At 39.4% G+C, this 13200-nt stretch overlaps 1 protein-coding gene across 1 annotated transcript in view; it reads right to left on the reverse strand.

Annotated features, from left to right (window-relative positions):
• Window positions 1-13200, reverse strand: part of SPEN (spen family transcriptional repressor) — a 68358-nt gene that overhangs the window by 19191 nt on the left and 35967 nt on the right. Inside the window, exons 3-8 of the mRNA XM_011993969.1 lie at window positions 12174-12334; window positions 10670-10870; window positions 5681-5832; window positions 2286-2411; window positions 1818-1931; window positions 348-461 (exon numbers count right to left, since the gene is read on the reverse strand). Coding sequence (XP_011849359.1) covers window positions 348-461; window positions 1818-1931; window positions 2286-2411; window positions 5681-5832; window positions 10670-10870; window positions 12174-12334 — 868 coding nt within the window. The remainder of the gene's footprint in view (window positions 1-347; window positions 462-1817; window positions 1932-2285; window positions 2412-5680; window positions 5833-10669; window positions 10871-12173; window positions 12335-13200) is intronic.

Raw genomic sequence — 13200 nt, forward strand, 5'->3', positions numbered from 1 at the left:
GGAGATGGAGTCTCACTCTGTCACCCAGGCTGGAGTGCAATGGCATGATCTTGGCTCACTGCAACCTCCGCCTCCTGGGTTCAAGCAATTCTCCTGCCTCAGCCTCCCAAGAAACTGGGATTAACAAGCATCCACCACCACGCCCGGCTAGTTTTTTTTGTATTTTTAGTAGAGATAGGGTTTCAACATGTTCATCAGGCTGGTCTCGAACTCCTGACCTCAGGTGATCCACCCACCTTGGCCTCCCAAAATGCTGGGATTACAGGCATGAGCCACCATGCCAGGCCCAAGAGGGTGAGATTTAAATAGGACTTTGTTTTGCTTCTGTTTAAAGTCATTCTGCACACCTTAATTTTATTACCACCGATTTTTCTCCCTTTGGTCTCTTTTACAGCTGCTTGTGCATATTCAATTTCATTGTAGAGAACCAGGGCCATGCCTTTTAAGCGGTCAAACACCACCTGTAAAACAAACAAACAAACAAACAAAAAAGAAATAAGAGCCTCATCCACTGGACTTAGTGTCAGTCCCAACAAAATCCTAAGTCACAAGGACACTGATGAGAAAATATATATTTTTATATATTTTATTCTATTTTTAAAAAAGTGTGATGCACATTGTAGAATACAAAATGAGAATGTGCAGGGACAGTTTAGAATCATAGATATTATGGCTTGAGATATTATGCCTTTATTTTGTTTTTCTGTATTTTACTTTGTTTTCTATGTTTACAAACCACTATATTGTATTTCAGTAAGCATTCGTCTTGTTTTGGCTGAAAACAAAAAAGCAAAACCAACAACAACAAAAAACACCCTTGAAAGGAAGGAAAAATTAAGAGTAACAAAGATTTTCTGTGAATTTTGGCTACAAGTAGCACAACTGTCTTAAGTCTGTGGATTTTTTTATATAGGCAATCTTTAAGATGTGTATTTTTCTAAACAACAAAACCTACATTTAAAAGTATTTTCTGCCAGGAACAGTGGCTGTAATCCCAGCACTTTGGGAGGCCGAGGCAGATGGATCACTTGAGGTCAGGAGTTTGAGACCAGCCTGGCCAACATGGCAAAACCCCATCTCTACTAAAAATACAAAATTAGCCAGGCGTGGTGGCACACACCTGTAATCTCAGCTATTCAAGAGGCTGAGGCTAGAGAATCGCTTGAACCTGGGAGGCGGAGGTTGCAGTGAGCTGAGATCCCGCCGCTGTACTCTAGCCTGGGTGACAGAGTGAGACTCTGACTCAATTAAAAAAAAAATTAATTAAAAAAAAAATAAAGTATTGTCAAGGCTATACAATATACCTACCACAGAGTAAACACAGTTTTAAGGAACCGAGGCTTTACACCTTCACACACTGAATTGGGTCTAGAGACCCTTTTCCTGTTGCTTATGGATGTATTACATAAAAAACATTGGTTAGATGAATATTCTGTTGTGTGAACTTCCGCTCATTTAAAAAAGTCTAATTACCTATTTAGTGTAAATGTGAACAACTATACAATCAGACTATCTAATTTTAATGTAAGATAAAATTATAAAAATCCCTAAGCAACATTTCTATTTCATTCTATTTAACTATACTACGAAAATAGTTTCAAAATTAATCACCTTGGCTGGTTCAAAATAGTTTTTCAAAATACTCACAACTTAAGGCAACAGATGCAAATGCCCTTACTGACCAAATCTTAGCAAACATAATTTCAATGTGCTAGTTATTAAAGAAAAAGGCAACGCTAGCAATTGAGACTGAAGGGAGAGAACACCAAGATGAGGGAGTCAGAAGTCTGAACCACACACCAAAACCTCCCGCCTACCTTCACCACAGGCCCGTATCGGCAGAAATGTCGTGTTAAATACTGATCTGACACGTTCGAAGAAAGCCCATCTAGCCACACGCAGTTTGTAGGCATGCTCTTTCCAAAACCCAGCTGAATACAAAAAGCAAAATTTCTATTAGTAAAGTTCACAATTACTGTTCAACTACAGAATTCTGAGAAAACTGGTTTTCTATAGGAATCTTATCAAATCAACATCTCAAGTGGGAACCATCTGGTTAAAATTAAATTGAAATTTACAAAAAAGCAATCCTGCCTGGCTGATCAAGTGTTAATCAGATTATAGTATATAATAGGATAGGAATGCAAAGAAGTATATCACTTTTATGGTTATCTGTCTTACTGGGATCTTAAATACTAAGGCATATGCAAAAAAAAAACAACCCTTCAAATCTTAAAAAACAAAGCAAATCATAACAGCACAATAATTTATGCAAATTCACTTACCTTGAGGCGATTATTTCCAAGATATTCCCCATCCATCTTCTTAATAGCTTTACAAACACTAGCAATATCACAGTATTGCAGAAACGCATACTGAGGAACTCCATTTACTTTCTTAATGTCAATATCCTGAAAAAAAAAAATGAATACGACTTATCAATATGTCCAAGAAAATAAATTAGAATGAATCAAGTCCATGTAGGGTATTTATTTCTCAAAAAAGTTATATTCTCAATCATCATTTACTTAGTTAAAAAAATTGTACACCTTAATACAATAGTAAGTTAGTAGTCTGCTGTAAAACACATAGCATTTGTTGTCACAAACCATGAAATCCATCCCAGGTGAAGCTCTCTGCAGAGGAACAACAGCATTGCAATTCAAAATTCAAAATTTAAAATCCCTATTAACAGCATTAAGAGAAACTTAATGATAATAAAGAAAAGGCAGGCTATTTAATGAAGTCCTAAGAAATAATTCCCTTCTGTAATATCTAAAATTGTTATTAGGGGCCAGGCTATTTAAAATATGATATCTGGGTGGGCATGGTGGCTCACGCCTGTAACCCCAGCACTTTGGGAGGTGGAGGCGGGTGGATCACTTGAGGTCAGGAGTTTGACACCCACCTGGCCATCACAGTGAAACCCTGTCTCTACTAAAAATAAAAAATTAGCCAGGCATGATGGCACGTGCTTGTAATCCCAGCTATTCTGAAGGCTGAGGCAGGAGAACCGCTTGAACCCAGGAGGCAGAGGTTGCAGTGAACCAAGATCGCACCATTGCACAGGTGACAAAAGTGAAACTCTGTCTCAAAAATAAATAAATAAAATGTGATATCTGAGAAGATTAATACATCTTTGTTCTTTAATCTTTAAAATTAAAAGACAAATAAATAAATAACAGATAACTGTCTAAAGACAAAAGGAGCTGGAGCCCACATAGGCTACTGAATTCCACACCACCCATCTAGGTAGGCAGTAGAACTGCAATTAAGAGTATATGCTACTCCCACAAAACCAAAAGAATTTGGCAAATCAAAATAATTGAAAATGAGGTCATCCATTTCTCCATCAGCCAAGAAGGACGTTGGGGTGAGGCTGACATACCTATCAAGGACAATAAAACTAACTACCAGGGCTTCCAGTGCTTTGATGAAACCTCAGATGTGTGAGTTTCTGGCCAAGAATCTGTAATATCATATTGTTGGAGCATTAATTGGGGGTTGCGGTTCTCTATAAGTTTGCTGTGGCTGAACCAAGAAAGAACGCATGTGCAGATTTCTACAGAAGTTACGATTCTATGAAAGATTTTGAGGAGATAAGAAAGGCTGATATCTTACAAAATGATATATCCCAGCCCGGGTGTGGTGGCTCACACATGTAATCCCACCACTTTAGGAGGCCAAGGCAGGCAGATCACCTGAGGTGAAGAGTTCAAGACCAGTCTGGCCAACATGGTGAAACCCCGTCTCTACTGAAAAATATAAAAATTAGGCCGGGTGTGGTGGCTCATACCTGTAATCCCAGCACTTTGGAAGGCCAAGGCGGTGGGATCACCTGAGGTCAGGAGTTTGAGACCAGCCTGACTAATATGGTGAAACCTCGTCTCTATAGAAAATACAAAATATTAGCCGGGTGTGGTGGCATGCGCCTGTAATCCCAGCTACTCCAGAGGCTGAGACAGGAGAATTGCTTGAACCCGGGAGGCAGAGTTTGCAGTGAACCAAAATTGTGCTATTGCACTTCAGCCTGGGCAACAAAAGCCAAATTCTGTCTCAAAAAAAAGCAAAAATTAGCTGGGCGTGGTGGTGGGCACCTGTAATCCCAGCTACTCAGGAGACTGAGGCAGGAGAATCGCTTGAACCCAGGAGGCAGAGGTTGCAGTGAGCCAAGATCGCGCCACTGCACTCCAGCCTGGGTTACAAGAGTGAAACTCTGTCTAAAAAAATAATAACAGTATATCCCAAGATTACAAAGCTGTGACCAAAATATTTGCATTTTTAAACTGACTCCAATTTTGAGTCATAAAGGAACAGAAAACTTCTTGTACCCCTTAATCTAACAATGACTTGCGTAATAAATGATTCAAATTAAAACTTCCTAATAGAACTGAACTGCTAACAGACGACATCCATATTCTAGCAATCCCCAAGGCATTTCTGATATGCACTGTGATCACAAAACAATCATACGCTAATTTGCTGCTTCTGTTTTTGGAGACAGGGTCTCAATCTGTTACCCAGGCTGGAGTACAGTGGCGTGATCTCGGCTCACCACAGCCTCTGCTTTCTGAGCGCAAGTGGTTCTCCAGCCTCAGCCTCCTGAGTAGCTGGGACTACTGAAGCAAGCCACCAACGCCGAGCTAATTTTTGTCTTTTTGTAGAGACAGGGTCTCGCCATGTTGCCCAGGCTGGTCTTAAAGTTCTGATCTCAAAGTGATCTGCCTACCTCACCCTCCCAAAGTGCTAGGATTATAGGCGTGAGCCACCATGCTCAGCCTGCTGCTTCATTTTTACAAATATTTTTCTCTTCCAGATTTTCCTTTCAATCCACAGGACTAGAGATGGCATTAAAACAGAACCCAGGCCGGGTGCGGTGGCTCAAGCCTGTAATCCCAGCACTTTGGGAGGCCGAGACGGGCGGATCACGAGGTCAGGAGATCGAGACCATGCTGGCTAACACGGTGAAACCCCGTCTCTACTGAAAAAAATATATAAAAAATTAGCCGGGCGAGGTGGCGGGCGCCTGTAGTCCCAGCTACTCGGGAGGCTGAGGCAGGAGAATGGCGTGAACCCAGGAGGTGGAGCTTGCAGTGAGCTGAGATCCGGCCACTGCACTCCAGCCTGGGTGACAGAGTGAGACTCCATCTCAAAAAAAAACAGAACAAAAAAAACAAAAAAAAAAACAAAAAACAGAACCCAAAGAACAAAGATAAAAATTGGGTAAGAATCAGTCTGGGCAACACGGCAAAACACCACCTCTACAAAAAACCACGAAAATTAGCTGGGCATGGTGGGACACGTCTGTAAGTCCCAGCTACTCAGGAGACTGAGAGGTGGGAGGATCACTTGAGCCCAGGAAGTTGAGGCTGCCTTGAGTCGTAATCATGATACTGCACTCCAGGCTGGGAGACAGAGTGATACACTGTCTCAAAAAAAAAAAAAGAGAGAGAAATAAGAAATTATGTATGTGTAAACAAAGGACATATATTACATTTTTACACACATATATAGAACCATACCCAATGGGTTTCTCTGGATTATCTTTTAGCAAGAGCTAAAAGCACACAGCAATATTCATTACACCATTAAACATCACCTTTCCAAATATAATCTGTACTATATGCTTTATGTGTTATGACAAAGACCTAAAATTGTCTTCATAGTAAAAGCAACATACCACAATTTCTCCAAAGCGTTGGAAGATGTTGCGAAGGTCATGGTAAGTAGTGGTTTTTTCAAGGTTGCCAATAAAGAGAGTTCTTGTTGCTTTGGGGTGAAATTCATCTATCCTTTCATCCAAGGGGCGAAATTCATTTTCACTTTCCGTTTCTGTAAGTGGAATGGGGGCCGAGTAAAAAGAAAAGAGGGTATTTTAATGCATATTTATATATCATGGAAAAAAATCTACATTTAAAAAACAAAATGTCTGAAATAATAGGCTTGAATACTCACACAAACTTAAATACCATAAACACCTTCAGAAATAGCCACCCCTTATTAACTCTAAAGCAAAAAAGGAATACAAAGGCTAAAGAAACATTTTTTTAAAAATTAAGGCTAAAGTAACACTTTGTTTAACCTTTAAAATTAAAAAATAAACTGATTTAAATCTGCTAAATTAGCTGGGAATGGTGGCTCATGCCTGTAATTCCAGCACTTTAAGATGCCAAGGTGGGAGGATCGCTTGAGCCCCCAAGTTTGAGACTAGCCTGGGCAACATGTTGAAACCCCATCTCTACCAAAAAAAAAAAAAATTAACCAGGTATGGTGGCGCACGTCTGTATTCTCAGCTACTCGGGAGGCTGAGGTGGGAGAATAGCATGAGCATGAGAAGTTGAGGCTGCAGTGAACTGTGATCATGCCACTGCACTCTAGCCTGGGTGACGAGAGAACCTGTCTCAAAAATAAAATAGAAAAAATAAAGCAGATATCTTTGCTAAGGTGATCTGTTGTCGTTTTTGGGGCAGAGTCTCGCTCTGCCACCCAGACTGGAGTGTACTGGAACGATCATGGCTCACAGGAGCCTCAACCTCCCAGGCTCAAGCAATCCTCCAACCTCAGCCTCCTAAGTAGTTGGGACCACCGGTGCATGCCATCATGCCTCGCTAGTTTTTCTGCCCCCATGCCATAGCGATAAGGACTCACTTTGTTGCCCAGGCTGGTCTCAAGCAATCCTCCTGCCTCAGCCTCCCGAAGTGCTGGGATTACAGGCGTGAGCCACTGCACTTGGCCTGATTTGTTTTAAAAATAATCACTGACACGGAAATAGATTTTAAACCCCAGCAAAAAAGGTAATTAATTATTTGAGCCTAATCCTAATTTCCAAAATTACGTAGCAGGCTCTCAATTTGGAGTATAAAACTACACTCTGAAATAGATACAAAAACTCAGCTGAAAATAGTCCACCTTCATTGTTTAATTTCATTTACTTTTCAACATTTTACAAGATATTTAGCATTTCGCCCCTCTCATACTAACACAATAAATCAACCGTCTAAATGCAGAAATTTTAGATATAAGAGTAACTATGAAAACTGATTAAAGCAGTATGTTTTAAATATCTTTTGATATTGCATGGTCCCCAATGACAAACGGAAAGAGGTTAAGTGATTGTTACGACTTCTTTTCTTTTCTTTTTTTTTTTTTGAGACGGAGTTTTGTTCTTGTCGCCCAGGCTGGAGTGCAGTGGAGCAATCTCAGCTCACTGCAATCTCTGCCTCCTGGATTCAAGCAATTCTCCTGCCTCAGCCTTCCAAGTAGCTGGGATTACAGGCGCCCACCACCACGCCTAGCTAATTTTTTCTATTTTTAGTAGAGACGGGGTTTCGCCATGTTGGGCACGCTAGTCTCGAACTCCTGATCTCAGGTGATCCACCTGCCTCAGCCTCCCAAAGTGCTGGGATTACAGGTGTGAGACACCACATCCGGCCTCTATTTTTTTATGATCAAAAGCTCTGGCTTAACTTGTAATTTATCATAGCCTTTCTCTGAACCTCCATTTATAAACTTGGTCTAAGGCAGGAACACTCAAGGTTTTGTAGATAACAATTATAGGAAACTACTGTGTGTTCTTTTTTCTTAATGTAAAACAAAGCCATCCAAAACATTAATACTTAATCAACTTTACTGAAATGAAGCATTTAGGGTCAGCCATTGAACATTACTGATAATGTCAACGACACTGGTATTTTTAAAACTCAATTTCAGGGACTTTAAGTCAGAATACATCTCACTTCTGAGTCCAGACTGATGGCTCCAATGGTAGCTCAATTAATCTTACCACTTTCATCAATCAGACTATGATGTACTTTCACAAACTCAGGTGGACCCAGAAACTGCCCAGGGCTCATAATAGCTGTCTCCATATATTCTGCATATGTCAAAGGAATATATCTCATTTTAAGCTCAATTTGGTCTTCATTTAAATGTGGGCAGACATTTGAGAATATTTCAAAAAATTCAGATAGAATATTGAGGTTTGTGCTCCGAAAGGCAGAATCACAAGAGGAAAGCATGATTTGCAACTATTAAAATCTGTAACGGCTTCATTCCCACCAAATGGCCTGGTACATTTACTTTCTTTCTTTCTCCCCCTTGGAGACAGGGTCTTGCTCTGTTGCCCAGGCTGGAGTGCAGTGGTGGGATCATAGCTTACTGCAGCCTCAAACTCCTGAGCTTAAGCAATCCTCCCACCTCAGCCTCCCAAGTATCTGGGACTACAGGGCCTAGTTTTTTATTTTTTGTAGAGATGGGGTCTCACTTTGTGGCCCAGGCTCATCTCAAACTCCTGGGCTCAAGCGATCCTCCTGCCTCAGCCTCCCAGTGTTTATAGGCATGAGCTTGGTCAGGCATGGTGGCTCATGCCTATAATCCTAGCACTTTGGGAGGCCAAGACAGGAGGATCGCTTGAGCCCAGGAGGCCGAGGTTTTGGTGAGCTATGATTATGACACTACACTCCAGCCTGGGTGGCAACAGAGTGAGACCCTGTCTCCAATCAATCAATCAATCAATCAATCAATCAAGGTGTGAGCCACCACGCTCAGCAGTAAATTTTCAAGATCGGAAATTCAGTTAGCAAAAGAAAAAAAAAAAAGTTTTTCACATGCAGTCACAACCAGTCAAAGTCTTAATGTCCACACACATTTGGGAAAAAATTTCTTGAACCTGTAATTTCATGTTTAGGGGATTGTAATGCAATGTATGGGAAAAGAAATCTTAGAGGCCACCAAGCGGTCTATATGCAAAGTTAGGTTTCTTGGATTTGGATCTTTGAAAATAATCCTTGACCTAAGCAATCAGCTTAATACATTTCAATATAACATTCATGATTTAACCATCTGACAGCAAAATTCCAACTAAGTCTCCATACTCAAAATTCAACTGCTTTCACATATCCCATTTAACTGGTATTTAATGTTGTCCTATCTGGGAAAATTATTTAGCTTTTCTTATGTTTGAACCAACCAAACTTCTCAAAATTTTCACTGGCAAGTAGGTAAATCCTACTTCCTAGGTGCTAAATATCTAGGTTAAAAGCTTTTTACAGTAAAAATCTCAAGTTAGCCCTACCATCTAGAGATAAAAGTTACATACTGAATGCCCTGGATGAGATCTTCCTTACTTAATAATTATAATTGGCTCTAGAAATGTATATAGATCATATGACATTCTAAATGTTTCTCAAGCAGTTCTGACCTGTTCCAAATATGTTAAATTTTAAAGAACTCCTGGAGTTGCTCTTAGTTTAGTAAAATTTAGGGCAGTCCATCTCAAACTTGATGGACGAAGGTCTGTGAAGGCTTAACCTATTATCCTTTGAAAAGATAATACTCCTTTGAATTGTTATGTTTCATGGTAACATCAGAGTGACCATTTTGCAGTGATCACCCTAAAAATTCCATGCCAGTTTTACTATGCAAATAACACATTTGTGCATCCTCATCAGCGGAACTACATTTTCTTTCTTTGTAATTGTCTAATAAATGAATTCTGAGAATATTCATATTTATCCTATAACAGGCCATGTTTACCCTACAAATTCCACTTAAAAGTCTTACAAGTTCAATTGTCTCAGCTTCATAAGGTGACCATAAATTTTTAATGTTTCTATTGATTCCTTTACAGATTTACTCACAAGTTCTCTTAAATCAGGGGTTCCCAAACTTAAGTGTGTAAATTCTGAATCAGTAAGCTGGAGCAGAGTTAAAGAGTCTGCATTTTTAAACAAGTACTGCAGGCGGTCCTGAAACAGGAGAAATGCTGATGCAAGCCATGTGTGAGATTTCCTGCCTTACAACAGGTTTCACAGGTAGGTTCAAGATAATAAAATGTTCCCTGGAAATTCTCAGCGGGTTGCACCGATAAGGCTTATTCCTGTTACTCTGTCTTCAAGGTCATGCAAGCTGGAAAAACAGACGCAATTTGTATTTGGTATAATAGAAATAAAATTGTTCTAACAAGTCCCTCGCATCAATATTAAGAAGTAGTTTGCCTTCTTTTTTCTTTTTATTTATTTATTAAGATGCAGTGTTGCTCTGTCACCCAGGCTGGAGTGCAGTGATGCGATCTCAGCTCACTACAACCTCCACCTCCCAGGTTCACACGATTCTCCTGCCTCAGTCTCCCAAGTAGCTGGGATTACAGGCGTGCACCACCACGCCCAGCTAATTTTTGTATTTCTAGTAGAAACAGGGTGTCACCATGTTGGCCGGGCAGGTCTTGAACTCCTGACCTCAGATGATCCAGTCTCCAAAGTGCTGGGATTACAGACATGAGCCACCGCGCCCAGCCAGAAGTAGTTTCCTTTCTAATTCAAGGTAATTCTGTTGTCATACTCCTAGGAGCTACCTCCTAGTTTTGATAAATTCAATCCTTTTGGGAAGGCTGGACTTAATAAGGGTCTACAGTTCTGCCTTTCAGACTCTTAACAGTTACCAAGTCTCCATTATAGCAACAGAAAAATCTATCCTCCCTAACCAAAACAATGCTTTTTATTAAGTTGAACAATAAATAGAACCATCTTTTAAAACAGAAGACAATGGAAACATGTCAATAAATAAAGCCAGAATAGTGTCCTCATTCAGGATCATATGCTGCCTTCTCATATACTGCAACACAAACAGTGTGTATGATGTGTAACTCAAACTCGCCTTGCTTGTGTCTTACCTGGACCTATCCAAGCTGTTACTTCAATCTGCATGCCAAAGAAAAGTTTTCCTTTTGATGCAGTCAAGGCTTTTTCTTGGTCCTCTTGCTGACGAAAGAATACCAGACCATACCTCTCTTCTGAAGTTCCATGTATCTGCACTGAAGTTACTTTTCCAAATTTCTTAAATTCATGGAAAAGGCCATCTTTAAGGCTTGTATCTAAATTCCCAAATAGAACCAAGTTATTAATTCTTCTAATTTAATTATAACTCAATAAGCAACCTACTAAATCTTTAGCATTATTTTCTCATTTTTTTGTTCATGTCAGATAGGTAATATGCCAATGTCGTAATAAGGTTTGAAGGAGGCACAGCGCACACAGTGTGAAAACCCAATAATCATGCTTATGAACCACAAATGGATCTAGCCTGAGATGTGACTTAAGTTTTATTGTCATTAAAACATTACTTTTTCAAACAAAAAAGCTCCAAAAACACATTTTGGAGATTATTGTACAAGTCTGAAAATAAACTAAGTGTTAGATGACAGTATTGGTTATTTGTTAGCTAAGAATGATACTGTGGTTATCCAGAAAAATGCCCTTATATATTACAGATATATACATAAATACATATCTGTAAGTGGGTGTGAAATAAAACAACATCAAGGATTCACCCTAAAGGTTAAAAAAAAAAAAAAAAAAAAAGAGTAGGAAAGCCGGAAGACAGGAAACAGATAAAGCAAAAATGGCAAAATGATGATTTCTGAATCTTGGGTATAAGGGGAGTTCATTTTGCTATTCCTTCTACTTTGGGGTATGTTTCATAATAAAAATTTTATATATATATTTATAAAGTGTTAAAGACTTGAAATGGAAAGGCATCTTTCTATCTTTCCAAGGATCATCTCAATGATAAAATTGTGTGAGAAGTGTCATGTAGCATGCTAAACAATTTTAATATCCTTTACAGATGAATCATACCATCTGGGGCTCTTGTGTTAATTTGCTTTATTAGAAATATAAAAGGTGTATAGAAAGGCAAGCCAATTTTACTCCCTTGTCCATTTCTAAATTACCAAGTACTCTAAATCAAAAGCTCATCAACATTGATGTCTCAATAACTCTACTCACAAACCTGATACATAAGTTTTTAGGCTATTTTAATAAATAATTTAAGCAATCACTGAAATACACTTAGCTAAGAAATACTTAATTTGGTCTTTGTTGGTATGACTATATACTAACAGTTTTAACTTGTTTACATGCTCAACATGACTAATGTAGGAGTAATAGTATATTATGGTCAGCTGTGAATTAAAAATATTACGAGTAAAGGAGAGACCACAGAATAGCTTAAGCAGACTTTTCCATTATTCATAGGTTTCCTCATTTAAAACCTTAATATTTTGAAATGGGTTTTCCATCATAATTTTATGCCCAAAGTTATTTCAATCTAATGCAGTATCATACCTCATTCCTCAGTAGTAGCACAGAGGAAAGGACATTCACACAAAATTTTACCTGTAGAGCGTACTGGAAGATTCTGGACCTTGATCCCAAAACTTTTACGGGGCTCATCTTTTTCCAGAGATGAAAGCAACTGCGAAGTGGGTGCTGGGACTGCTGCAGACTGAACTGATCGAGCTGGAGAATCATCACTTGAACTACTGCTGGAATCACTGCTGCAAAAAGGCAACAACAACAACAAACTTCAGTGAAAAGACAGAAAATGAGTAGCATTAGAAAACTTCTTAAAATAACTAACACGTCTAAACTTCGGGCTGGTATTTCTGGAGGCCCTGCATTCTACACATCTCTCTCATACTCTACCTTTAGAGGTGGCAGAAGATGATAAACATGCAGGAGCACAAAAGTATAATCTTCATTTACCACCACGTACCACCAATGCAAGTGTTGCATTCTATTAATAATGTGAACAAATTTTTTCAAACGAAGTAAGACTAGTGAATTCAATTCACTTAGTGTAATAATAATAATAGTAAGTATATGGGTTTGGGATTCAGAGGTCTGGATTCAAATCTTGGATCAGACATATAGCACGTGTAAGTGGACAAATCACTTAACACCTCTGAAATGGGTTTCCTATCATAATTTTATGCCCAAAGTTACTGCATGCAACACAGGACTCTCAGCCAACGTAATAAAACTAAATGAAAATAGTATTTCTAAAATTTCATCATACCCAATTTCCCCCAATATCAAATGTGTAAAATGAAAATAATCATAATAGTACCTATATCACAGGGTTAAGAAATAAAACAGTCGGGGCGCAGTGGCTCACGCCTGTAATCCCAGCAACTTTGGGAGGCCGAGGCAGGTGAGGTCAAGAAATTGAGATCATCCTTGCCAACATGGTGAAAACCCGTCTCTACTAAAAATATAAAAATTAGGTGGGTGTGGTGGCGTGCACCTGCAGTCCCAGCCACTCGGGAGGCTGAGGCAAGAGAATCACTTGAACCCGGGAGGCTGAGGTTGCAGTGAGCCAAGATCGTGCCACTGCACTCCAGCCTGGGTGACAGAGCAAGAC

The sequence above is a fragment of the Mandrillus leucophaeus genome, unplaced genomic scaffold (assembly GCF_000951045.1).
Source record: "Mandrillus leucophaeus isolate KB7577 unplaced genomic scaffold, Mleu.le_1.0 Scaffold439, whole genome shotgun sequence".
In the NCBI taxonomy this organism is placed as follows: Eukaryota; Metazoa; Chordata; class Mammalia; order Primates; family Cercopithecidae; genus Mandrillus; species Mandrillus leucophaeus.